Source organism: Leuresthes tenuis, unplaced genomic scaffold, assembly GCF_036924035.1.
Source record: "Leuresthes tenuis unplaced genomic scaffold, fLeuTen1.0.hap1 SCAF_14, whole genome shotgun sequence".
NCBI lineage: Eukaryota > Metazoa > Chordata > Actinopteri > Atheriniformes > Atherinopsidae > Leuresthes > Leuresthes tenuis.
In genome coordinates this window covers 11971130-11984578 of record NW_027325368.1, presented here as the reverse complement: position 1 = coordinate 11984578, position 13449 = coordinate 11971130, and the positions used below count along the sequence as shown (strand labels likewise).

At 39.1% G+C, this 13449-nt stretch overlaps 1 protein-coding gene across 1 annotated transcript; it reads left to right on the top strand.

The window, feature by feature from the left end:
* Window positions 1-1322: 1322 nt before the first annotated feature.
* Window positions 1323-7877, top strand: ccdc13 (coiled-coil domain containing 13). Its single transcript, XM_072364087.1, has 13 exons — window positions 1323-1411; window positions 1941-2125; window positions 2280-2428; window positions 2504-2646; window positions 2752-2835; window positions 2932-3048; window positions 3605-3709; window positions 3828-3998; window positions 4082-4258; window positions 4970-5176; window positions 5301-5391; window positions 5709-5751; window positions 6833-7877. The coding sequence occupies exons 2-13, from the start codon at window positions 1944-1946 to the stop codon at window positions 7002-7004; spliced, it is 1641 nt and encodes a 546-aa protein (XP_072220188.1). The 5' UTR covers window positions 1323-1411; window positions 1941-1943; the 3' UTR covers window positions 7005-7877.
* The last annotated feature ends 5572 nt before the right edge of the window (window positions 7878-13449 follow it).

Genomic DNA, 13449 nt, shown 5'->3' with positions numbered 1-13449 from the left:
TATGATTAGTGCATTATTGATAAAGTATCATGTAATTCAGTTCAGTTTGAACCATTTGACATGTCTGAGTGACCAGCAATATTTGAGTCGGCACACAGTGTTGAACTATGTTATCCTGAGCAACTAATTTATGAAGCCATTTCTTTATAATAAACTGGAGTACTCTATTCAGTTGCCTTTAAAGTCACCAGGACTGTTTGTAGCAACCCAAACACTTTAGATCAACATTTTAAAAGTTAAAGAAGAAGTCTGAATAACTAAAAACAACATCCATTAGCCTTTTAGTTAGGCGTTACTGTACAAGTACAATTTATAGAAAATACCGTGGTTTTCTCATATGTTTTATTATGCTGCATTTATTCTTCTTTTTGGACCATAAGGTGACCAAACTATTGCACATTTCTAAACATGACCTTTTCACTTCCATTGATTAGAACTTCTCTGATCACACTAAATGATACAGTTATGCATTATGCTTTGGGAAATTACTACTTGAAATAGTAAATGCATTGCAGTAAATTAGGAGCCATGCTCCACGTTGTCACCGTGACTTTGCAAGTTCTGGGAAGATTACATTTTTTTGTTTCTTCGGCTACATAAAACATCAGCTTGAGATCAGTAAACACTGCACGATTGACATGTATCTGATTACACCATCAACAGCACGGATGTCACGTACACTCCATGCATCATAATACTGCCCGAGGGAAGTGTGTGTGCATGACTGTGCACAACTTCAACTCACCAGGGGGATTCATTGAAATATGAGATCCATTTCACAAACACGCCCTGACTTGACAGCTGGAAGCGTGTTTACAGTTATACACACAGACATACACAATGTTTGCATGAAACAGAGTTAAACCCATGTGAGAACCCATTTACCTGTAGCTGCTGGACAGAAGCTAATGCTTTGTGTGGCACCTTCATTTTTGCTGTCATGTGGGTTCATTGCTTCATCATAGACAGTTAACTGTTTTTTTCACCCACACTACAATGAAGAACTCCATGAGAGCTCCAAACACAGAAAGACCCCAGCCAGGATACGAACTGGAAACAATATTGCCGCCGGCACACAACCGTGCGACCCACTTTTTAAAGCGACTTGTTTATTCCCCAAACAAATACTCAGGTCCATAGCTGGCTTCAACTGACTGCCTTGAGCCTGACAAACTTGAAGATCACAAAGTAAAAAAAACAAAAAACAGCATGCACTGCAGAACTGCTGATCTCGCAGATGTGGTTTCGCATTCCTGCTCCCGCGAGATCATGCTTCAAGTTTGGAACGCCGTTGCTATGGATACAGGACCGTCGCAGTCAGGAATCTGTTAGTTTCTTCACTTATCTTGCCAAACGGTGTGCTGAAAGTCAACTAATTCGTTTAAAAGAGCGGAACTGGGACCAATATCAGGTGAAAAATGCTTCCTTTCTTCAAACTGAACATTGTAAAGAGTAAACATCCTTATCGTGATAACTGATCAGAGCGTTATATATCAAACAAGTGTCAGTGTTATCTTAGCAGTGTGGTCATCATTAACTACCATGTGCTTAGAAGTGGACTCTTAAATTAGATTCTTCTACACTGTTAAAAGGTTTTAATGGGGGTACAGATTCTGAGTAATAATTTACTTATTCAAGAGTCCTGATTAACCAATCCCTGAATAATGACGATTGTACTGAGACTTCCTGTTTCTTACCATCAACAAATGATCATGATCACTTTATGTTATCAGTTCACAGGCATACATTAAATCAGCGTTTATGTCATCATGCATTAGTTAGGCATTTCTTATTACAAAGTGCTAGCTTTAGAATGTTGGAGTTAATATTGTGGAATAGCTAAAAGGGAAATGCATTTTTTTAATTAATACTAATTGATATCCAGTGTAATATTCCCTCTTTAGAAGTTAAATTTTTCTGCCTTTTGTCCTGAATCATAGATTATGGAACACGAAGATCAACTGAGTGACCTGCGACTTCAGTTTCAAGCACTACAAAAACAGCAAGAGAGAAGAAAACTGGATAAGAAAAAGGGAAAAGAACCAGATAATCTTGATGTCAGTGGCACCCATGATGATTTGGATCTGTCCCAACAAGGTATTCAGGCACATAATCCTAATGACAGGTAGGTGGGTCTTACCTTGGATGAAATACAAGTGTGTCATTGTTTTTCTTAAGTGGCAGACGAGTTGTTTTTCAGTTAAATTAAAAAAAAAGGTAATGACAGAAATATTTAAAGTTGGAAATGTTCAGCGTTCCTTTTACATGCGTTTCTAAAGTCTGCTGCAGAATGAGAATCAGACCCTGCGAGATCAGTTGAGAGAGCTGAAGGATGAAAACGGACGGCTCTTCAAACTCCTGAGTGAAAAGGATTTTGAGATTAAACACTTGAAGAAGAAAAGAGAAGAAGACAGGCTGGCCTTAGCAGGTGTGTTATATGTGACATATTTGGTGCATCAGTGTCACAGATACTTCAGAGCCACTTCCTGACTCATTTGTTCAGGCACACCAGGTTTAGCAGGAGCTGTAGCGGCCACCAAGATTGTTGAGCTGTCCAAGAAGAATAGAGAGCTTACTGCTGAAGTTGAGCAAGGGAAGATCAGATCACATCAAAATAGCAACAGAATCAAAGAGCTTGAGAAAAAGGTAAAGTGTCAGTTAATTTGGTTTGTTGGATGGATGTTCATCATCACTGCACAGAAGTCTTAGAAAGCAAAAACATCTGTTCCATTGTTATGCTAATTTGTGTAGCTGCAAGCTGCTTTAGTTCACGCTGAGTCTGGGCAGAAGATCGACTCAAAGTTACTGGATAAGGACTCGCCTGAAGCCTGTGAGGTAAACATTAATGAACCAGAATAGTATTTTTATGTTGTTTTCCTAATTCAAATGACAGCATCTCAACATGAATTGCATACTAATTACTTCCAAAAGCAGGGGAGTGCAGTGGTCAAATCTCTGCAGGAGAAATTAGCAGCTGCCCAACTGAAAGTGATTGAATATCGCAACCAGGTCCAGTCTGCCAAACAGGAGATGAAAGTAGCTCAGAAGGTAATGGTCCTTTTGCTATCCCCTACCTGAAAAAGCCTATATTATGCTAATTAGCAGGTTCAAGATTTATGATATATTTCCATCCATTTTCTATACCCGCTTAATCCTTCAGTTGGGTCGCGGGGAGGGGGTCTGGAGCCTATCCCAGCATTTTTTATAATATATTGCCATGAAAAATTATAGTATATTATTATTAATCATATTTTCCCTCCACCTCACTCAAAATAAATGTTGAAGTAAATTCTTTGTTTTAAGATTACTACATAAACTGTTACGCAGGTCTTATGTGCCTGTGTTACACAGTGATGTTGATATGTAATAGAATACATGCCCGGACTACAAATGACACATTTCAGGCAATTTAGGATCAGTGTTGTCAGTCGGACAGAATAACTTTCTTTAGGATGGACTTTGGGCAAACCTTTTACAAATGTGATAAACCTTTACAACACAGTAAAGAAAAAAACAAAACAAATGAGTTAAAACACATCTTTGGGCCATAGATGTGTGATTAATCACCAGTGACATCTTGATTCCAACATATAAACTGTTACAGGTACTGATCAGTGAGATTGGAGAGGAAGTCAGCTTTCAGCAATTACTAAGCTGCCCTGGGAGTTTTAGAGGTCGTTCCCAGCAGATACTGGCACTTCAGACAAGGGTAAGCTAAAAATTGGATAATAACAGAACAAGAGGGTAAGTTTGCAGAAACATAGCAGTATGTCAGGTGAAGGAACTGCCTGAATGCCACATAAGCAAATCTAGCAATCGAACAACAGGTGCGGGACCTTGAGCAGCAGCTGAACCAGGTGATACAGCAAAGACAGTCAAGTGTCCTGAGCATGGACAAAGAGCATCAGGGTATGGGTGTCCTTCTGAAAAGCCCTCCCCAGGACAGGAACCTCTGCTACATCCGCACCATTGAGAAAGAGAAGCGGGAGGCATTTGAGGTTTGGAAGCAGCAACTGCCATTAAATTAAAAAGTCAATTTGATCATGTACCAAGGGCCTGCTCTCCTCCCACAACTGCACAGAGGATCTCAGCAGATAAGGAGGCCCTCCTGAAAGAACACGAGGATCTGAAGAAGAAGTTGGAAGCCTTTAAAGCCAGGAGCAGATCTCAGTCTGATGAAATCAAAACTCTGAAGGTCCAGATCTCCACCCTGCTGGAGAAGGGGAAACATGATGATGAGCTTGTGGATGCTCTGTTGGTATGTCTTTAAAGAAGAGACACAGCTTATTCATGTGTGGAATCTTCTCTTATGTATTGGTCTACATAGACATATAGACACATACAAAATATATGACAATTACACAAAATATAGGACCATTGTATGTACATATAAACAGAAAGTGCGTATATTATCACAGCCTAATTTACAGGCTATTTCACAGAATAAGTGGGAATATTACACATGACAATAGAATGTGATGGAGTGATTATCGTGTGGAGTTGAATAGTCTTGTTGCACTGAGGATAAAACTTGCGGTAGTCCTCCTTGCATTGAGGGTGTCGCAGTCTTGCACTGACGGAGCTTCTCAGGGCCATAACAGTGCGGAGCAGGGGTTGGGAAGTGTTGTCCATAATGGGTGTTAGTTTTACTAACATCCTCCTGTCTGCCACCTCCTCAATGGTGTCCAGTGGATGCCTCTTCCTTTCTTTGTCCCTGCTGGTCCTTGCCCAGCACACCACAGCGTAGTGAACCACAGAGGACACCACAGTGTCATAGAAAAGGAGATAAAAGGTTTAGTGAGCAGATTATATTTAGTGATTGATAGTTGATAGTAATTCCACAATTCAGCCGTTGCACACATACCCGCTTTTATTTTATCTTCACTAGATGAGCTAGGCCACATATCGCAGAAAGGTAGATTTCGGGTAAGTACTTTTCTCGCAAACCATTCTTTTCTACCTTTGGCAGAAGCAGCAGAGTCAGATGCAGACAGTGCTGAAACAGCTCACCCGGCATCCAACTAAGCAGAGAAAGGAGCCCATGCAAAGCATGAGACAAGAGCTGAGCAATGAGCCTTCAGAGCACAATGCTCTCATCCAGAAACTGAAGCAGATGGTTGCTGAGAAAGAGGCAAAGATCAAAGAACTACAAGAAATTCAGCAACTCTCTGACAAGGTAAAAAGAAAAGATGGATGAAATTAAACATTTTAATGTTACCATAAACTTTTTTCTGTCTCACACACTTTGAATAAAGTACTTTCAAATTTGCAATCTGGCATTAAATGTGTGTTTCCCACAGTGGAGGGGGGAGAGTGTGTCAAGCCTCAATATAAGGTGCAGTTCAAGGATGTCACCAGAAGATGGAGACATTGACAAAAGAATGGCATCTTAAGGGTATGTCTGCTGATGTTACTCTTGCTAATTAAGATGTTACATATATGTTACAGTTTGTTTTATTTATTTCATTAGCTAAATGAGTCCCTGATACCAATTTATATTCTCATTTCTGAACAATAGAATGTGTTTTTATGAAGAAACTCTTTTAAAGCTTTTTACCTGACAAACAAAAGTGGCCAATCCTGGCCACTGAGGGACTTTCGGTTTGTGATATTGAAGATATTGACTTTGTGTGATGCCTCGTAGATGTATTATTGTTGTCTGCTGGGATTTCTGTTACTGTGTGGCTGTCTATCATCATCTTTTCCAGTTAAAATTGGTCATAAACTGGTGATTCCTAGCTGTGGGAAGCGGTACAGAATTCTCAGAAGTTGTGTTATCCAGGATGATTTTCTGTTTATACCATTATACCATTCTGTCACTGTGAAATTAGTCAACTTTAAAAGTACCATTTCTTATTGCTTTTCTTTATTTTAAGAGGTGTGAGTGCACTGATGACCCGCAGTAGTGAATATAAAAGCCCCGGCATAGACTTCTCGAGCTGGTTGAAGCCCGACAGAAAAAGTAATGCACACTGATAAAACCTTTTCCCCACTTCATCTTACAACTGTTAGTGAAATTGGTCAAATGTTTGTAATCAATGGACTCAAATTAAAATAATATTACTTTACCTAGTGCCCTTTCTTTTGATTCTAACTGCATAACAAAGCAAAAAACTGGTGAACAGTGTATGTCAGCAGCACTGGTAAGAATTCTTTTTTCAAAAGCAAGCGCTTTGTTTGTTTTTATACCTTTGTCTCCAGATGTTATATTAGTTGTTTGCCAAAATGCCCTCCCTCACTCCCATTAATCATTGATCAAAAACAAAATATAACAAAAAAGTATATGTATAAATATATATAAATACATACTTATACATTTAAATGTCAGTAATGTCTACTACTAAATAAAAAGTGTGCTTTCGTCTCCAAGAGGTGGCAGTTCTTGCACTGACAGTTTGTTAGTAGATATGTGGTGACCTTTGAAACATTATTATTTCTGTCCAAAGGACCTTTTCTACTATACCGCACCACTTGAATGTTCAATCATTTGTTATGTGTGGACTTCAAGACCGTTGACACTGTACTTATTCAAAATCATGACTGATTAAAAGAGATAAATGGGAACCCTTAATGAGAGGCTGTGTGGCTTGTTTGATGGTCTTCAGGCTGTAGTCTGAAGTTTGTTTTTCAGAGTTTGTTTCAATAAATATATACAAAATCTTTTGTTAATTTAAAGCCCACCAGCCTGTCAGCTATTGTTAAATTTTAATGTAACTATCAAAGAACTCTTTTGTCTGAAATGTACAGAAAGGGGGAGATAAAACATAGGTGTTTAGGATCATTTGAGGACATGAAATTTATTTCAAATATCGTGTTTTTATAAATCCTACAGAGAGAAAGAGATGGACCGGATATGTTTGGAGGCAGAGCAGAATTTGCAGGAGGAGTACTGCAGAACGGTTATCCTGGCGCAGCAGTTGGAAAAGACAAAAATAGATTCAAAGGACCGTGCATGCAGCATGGTTGGGACTGATATGCCAAATCTCAGTGACAGCATGATATGACAGTGTCAAGAATATTTCAATTTTTTTGCCGTTTTTCTGATGCCCCGACTCATAAATTACACCCTTATCTGTCTTGCTTGGGGTTATGAGGACTTTGTCCCTCAGGAGCTGGATGGCAGGAGTCTTGAAGCAACAGACAGTCTCCATAGACAAGCTGAACAGACTGTCCAACAGTTTGGATTTTTTTTTCCCATACTTTGACAAAAAGGTTGATGCATTGAGTTTGTCCTAGAAAAATGAATAAATAAGAAAAATAAGAAATAAACACAGGTAACAGGAATAATGATGTGCGGCAATGCACACACTGCCTATGGACAGTGCTCATTTCTGCCCATCATCGTTGGGCTGCAAAGCCTTGTTTATGCTGCTCTTGTATGTTATCTCCTGGCTGTTCATTCAGCTGGAGGAAACAGAGGTGCTGAGGGCATCCCTGAAGAGCACTGTCCACCACAACCTGCAGCTTTACAGTGACATGATGAGACAAGTCAAGCATATTTTCCTGGAGGCTCTGCTACAGCACCGACAAGACACTAACCAAGGGAACTGGCTGCTCTCTGCTCAGCCTATCTTCCAGCTGAGCCCTACCTTCTCCTGTCACATGTGACAAACAGCAGCCCGCAGGAAACGATATCTCCTCTTTGGCCACAAAAACATCACCTGGATATCTTTATCTTTGTAATGGTTGCTTTGTGAGGCCTGGTGACCTCACTTTAAGGATGCAAGTACCTGGAGTAGCCAAGCGTTTCATCTTAACCCTGATGGAAAAAGACAAGCATCCCTCCTGATTACAGAAATACTTGACATTGTCTTGATGTCCTCCAGTGGTTTCATATTGTGGCTTCTTGTTGTTTTGAAAATGTCATATGTCGAATTTTATAAAATAAATTGAAGTTTTTGCCACTGATGGTAACCTTAAGTGCATTATCGAGACCAATAATGTTTGTTTTGCAGTTGATTTTTTTTCATTTACAAAAGAACTCTAAGTTTTATGACTTTCCTTGATTTTCGTTTCCATTTTCCACTTTCTCTGTTTTTTTCTTTTTTTTTGGCTCCAGTTGGTTGTTCATAAATCTTAGACACGCCAGTCTAAATTACTCCAAGAGTTTCCAAAAGTTTCAATATTCCTGTTGAATATTAGCACTAATCATTTATGACTTTAATCAGCTGTGTGGGAATAGTGGTTAAAAATGAATGTGAATTCAAGCTGCACAAACTCCAACTGTAGTCCCCTTACTTTCCCCAGAGAATGCCGCAGTATATGATCACAGACTCTTAATCCAGAGGTTGTCTGGATATGGCTGATGGGAGTGGCACCTACATTCATGCACTTTCATACTCACATCCGAGTTATTTTCTTCCGAAGTTGCCAAAAAGGTTTTAGCAGAAACCCTCCTTCTTCTCTGCCTTCTCCACATCACGCTTAATTTAAAACCATGGCTGACTTAGTGTGCTGATTCAAATGCCGCACTATGTCTTCCAGGACCCTGTGGGAGATTGGCAGGTCCCCTTTGGACCAAGAGAGAAAGTGCCACAAGACAAAAATATCAGAGCTTGGACATGATGAAGAAAACCTTTATATTCACAGTAACAAAAGACAGCTTGTGTTGGATACCTCCTGGATAGAGGGTGAGGCACTCCTTAATGTGACAGAGCGAGATGCAGTGTCTTTGGAGGAGCAGAAGACATACCAGAAAGCTTTCGATTGACTGAAGCCCCTGCGGGGCTGCCAGATATGTATCAAATGTAGAACGTGCGTCGGGAAGGGTGTTGATGTAGCAAATACCTGTCACGGTCCCTTACTGCATCCAATTCAAGAATGAAAAAAAAAAAAAAAAAAAAAGATATATTTTCTTTTTCTAAAGCTGCCTGAACAAGAATTCAGATCAAGCCAGTATTGTGAGCTTGTTTAATTTTTAACACCATGGTTGTAGTTGATAAGAAGAAGATCAGTATTAACAGCCTTTCATAGGCTTTTAAATAATGCTTTCACTGTCTAGTGCTCATGTTACTGTGTTATTTCAGTTAAACTAATTTTACAGCTTAATGCGACTACTCTTGTTGACTTCAGTTATTTAAGAGTGTCATCACCTTCAAATAAATTACATTTCCCCAAACAATTTTATTATTGTTTTATGTAGCTGTATTACGCAGAAGGGTGTAGATTTATTCCAAAATGCCCAATAACCCACCAAACCAAACACAAACTTATGTAAACACAGCATACGTAAACAGCCTCAGCTATTTGTCATTCCAGGTTTGAATGACTCCTTTCTCTATCGTTCTCCTCAGAGGTATTCCCTCGTTCTGGACCAATGCTTCCTGCAGACCATTGACTGCATCCAGAAACTAAAGTAAATAGTGGAGCTGTGAACGCAGAGGTTAAAGTTAGCCATCAGTATATGAGGGATCTGTGAACTTTACTCAGGCCAGAAAACGGTTTGTGCCTCTATGAGTCCATTCATCTCCCAGTGCCTCTCATTTACATGTAATGGAAAGAAAATAAACAGCGGAGTCCTAATGTGCTCATTTACAGTAAGTAGAAATAAAGTAATAACTTGTTATCTTTTTTGAGACACCAGTCAAGTAGTGATGACCACAATTTCATGTCTTATGGTGTTCGACGTCTGCAGGATGAGTTACTTTTGTTGTTAAAATGTAAAGAAGAACATAATATAATAACGTGAAAATCATCTAAATCCTATATGCTGCGGAAAACACAGCAAAAATGGCATTATAAACAGAATCATTGTGTGAAAATACAGTATATTTTAATTTGACAGAAACAACATCTGAAAAAACAGAGGACAAGAGCTACTGCAAGATTCACAATTGTGTAAAAAACCTGCATGTGGAGGAGGACTTTCTTGTGACAGGCTGTAACATGATTGGATCTAAAAATGAGCATTGTAGAGATGCTTAGTCTGTCAAAAGCAAAGGTGGAGAGGGAACTATGTTGAAAGACAGTGTAGGAAACAGTTAAATAATGTAAGAATAATCATCATAATGTTTTAGAATCCAAAAATATCCCCATATATATGAGAAAAGACAGAACTAATATTGAACTGCTTCCTGGACTAAAGCAGAGAGGGACCACGGATCTTGTTATCAGTGCATAGTTCAAAAGCCAGTCTCCATGGTGGAATGGGGATGCATTAATTTCCATGACATGCGTAAGTGCACATCTATGAAGGTACCATCAGTACTGAACTATATCATCCAATATTCGTGCTGCCATTCTCAGTGGAGGTCTTGCTCTGTTTTTGGAAGATTGTGTCAAAGCACATTCCTTAAGTATTACGATAGCATTTCTGGTTGCTACACTACTCTTCTTGCACTCTAGAGCTGTTACCAACCAAAAACCATTTGGCATCTCAAAATAAACAAACAATACAACAAAAGAGGCCCTGAACTACTGAGCAGCCCCTTAATCAAACCAAAGCATCCTTACAAGTTCCATAGGGGTTGTGAAATATTGGCCAGAAAACCCATTAGACAATTCACAATATACAGACCTACTGGGATGGATATAGTGGACACAGCATTGCTTAGAAAGCCGCCATGTTCAACAAACTGCAGTCGCTCTCAATGTGAGCCCTGCACACCACCGCTAAAAGCTGCTCCCCTCCCACAGTCGCTATCACAACGTGGCTTACACTCTTGACACGTGGTTCTCTGTCATTTCATGTCCTCAACAATTTTCTCACTGTAGATTGGATTGCTCACCACGTTCTGTCAGATAATACATTTCTTCAAGAAACCCTTCACCTCAATTCTGATGATGGTAGAAGGGGCAAAAAAAAAAAACACAACCTGTTTTTTTTTTCCAAGATTTACTGCCTTTATGCTGTTGCACACGAATATGACTTGATCACTACCGCTATCAGAGAAGAAAGACACGCTGTAAGCACATTTAGACAATGTACATAAGCAGATAAATCAATAATCGGCTGTGTCCTGTGTGTATCTACTTTCACTTGAGCTGCGAGAGGACACATACAGAAGGGACTCTGCTGACTGTATCTTTGAGGTGGAAGGAGCACTAACATGTTCCTTCACTAACGAAGTTATTTAATAAGTCCTTTAGCAAGTGCTGACACAATGGCATTGACATTTTGCTTACCAAAAAGATCCTGGCCGGTAAGATCAACAGCATATCTGGAGATGAGCACCAGTGACAACAGGCTTTTGATTTTTCTAGTTTTACTTTATGTGATAGTTTCCAGTGGTAATGGACAGAGATAATAGGGAGAAATAAAAGGGAGATGACTCTAGCTGAGGCACCGCAACACCCCAGGAGACTCCTTATTGCTCAAGGAAATACTGTGTATATGCATTTAATGAATGTAAATGTACGAATATTTGTTTTGACACAACAGTCACATCCGCTCATTAAAACTTAATGGGCTGGCGATGAGTATTTTCAAGTTCACATATTGTGGCAGCTTGATGCATTAATAGATGCAGCGTATAAGTACTTTTATTAGCAAGTATGGAGGGATGCAACGAATGTTTCTTGTGGTTTTCGCCACAAATGCAACATGGAGAAGGAGAATAGGAATATAGATAATGATAATTACTTTTTAAAATAAAACAGCGAATAAAAGCAAGGGAAATCTTTATTTAGATTTGATTCTATCAACGATGATAGCTGATATGCAAGTTTGAGAATGAAAATGGGCTGTGCTGTTGATATACATATATCTAAATGAAGACACTGGATGACATGTGCAAGCAGTAATTAAACTGAATAACAGCAGGAGTAGAATCATATATAGGCCTAAAGAGAGGCAGCTAATAGTCAAGTGTAATGTCTAGCGTAGTCCAGCAGGACAACTAACTTTGATAAGAAGCCATTTCCCCGTCCACACCCTAAGTGAAAGATTTATTACTTTCCCTGTGTTCTCCCTGCTGATTCCTGGTATTAATGGCTCCAAGTGTGTTTCCTCTGTGCTACAGAGTCTTACTCAGCAGACAGCCATGTAAGATGAAAATGTCAAACACTTATGGACCCTTTGAGTAGTTTGACCTTCTGTGTTTGAGTTTCGGACACGAAACATGTAGCTTTTAATCTGTTTTTGACCAACAGAAATTCCAACACAAAATATGAGAAAAATGCTCTTGAATATGTGAAGTTATGGTATCGCTATTTATGATGGATGGCCTTCATATTTTTCTAGCAAAACTTACTTGTCCGTGTGTATTCAGTTATGGAAAATCACTCAGACCTAAAATTCTCACTGTTTTCAGAGGAAAACATACAAATTTGTGTTTCTCAACACCTAGACCTAGACTTAGTATCAAGTAAGGCTGCCTATTACAATGGTACCGCCTTTAAAGGTTGTGCTCTGACTCAAATGTTTACAAGAACTGCTTGAGACACAAGGAGCTCGAGATTTGCAGAAATCTAAATATCTAATACTCCAGAAATAGAGTAAAAAAAACTGGGTAAGACAATTTTACAGGCTTTTCTCATACTACTTAGACAGAAGTTCAATGCCAAAAATAAACAAACAAAATACACAAAATATATAACAAAATACAGACATACACTCCAAATTAAGAACGAAACTTTGTGCAAACATATCCCAGCAAACGATACAATACGGTCTTTTGTATGCCACAGGATGGATGTGATCTAATAGATAAAGCACTGGTATTGAGATTGCACATAAAAACTCAGACTAAAGCCAACAGCTGGGAGCTATTTCTGCACAGATGCAGACAAGAGTTGTAATTATCAAGAAAAACCCTCAGGCTGGGGCTTCTAGCTGCTACACCAGAATACAATTCTCCTTGATCAGAATAAGAAAAGTCAGACTCCAGTGTGCTGCATATTATTATCATCCACAAATAGGAATGTTATATATTGCTCCAATTTTCATACATGTTTTCACCAGGATGTTTTGATAGTCTACAGAGTATAAGGTTACAGATGAAATCTACTTTTTAGATTGTAAGAAAGGTTAGTTTACTGTTTTGCAAAATATTAGGGAGAAAAACACGGTATGCGCAGAATACAGTAGTTTTCTGGCCACACAAAGGAATTTGAGGTTGGTGTGGTTTGGTGATTGAATAGTAGAGGTCAAGTTAAGGCCCTGAAGAACAAAAAGAACTTTCCAAGAGAACCGAATGTGGAATTCCTTCAAAGCCATAATCTACTCAATGTCTTGACAGAATGTAAAATAGCTACATGCTCAATAATGCATCTTAGTTTCACAATCAAGGCTCAAAAATTGCACCGTGATTCAATTTTTCTTACTCTGTTTGCTGCACAGCAAAGTTCTGATTCATCAGCCTGCAAAAGCCGTTCATCAGCACATTATGTCCAAGATGTCCATAAGTATTCTTATAAGTGCCGTCATCTTTTCCATGTCTCACTAACTTGGCCACAAACACTTGTACAGGGATGCACGGGGGTGAATCAGTCATGTTTTGGGCTCATGTT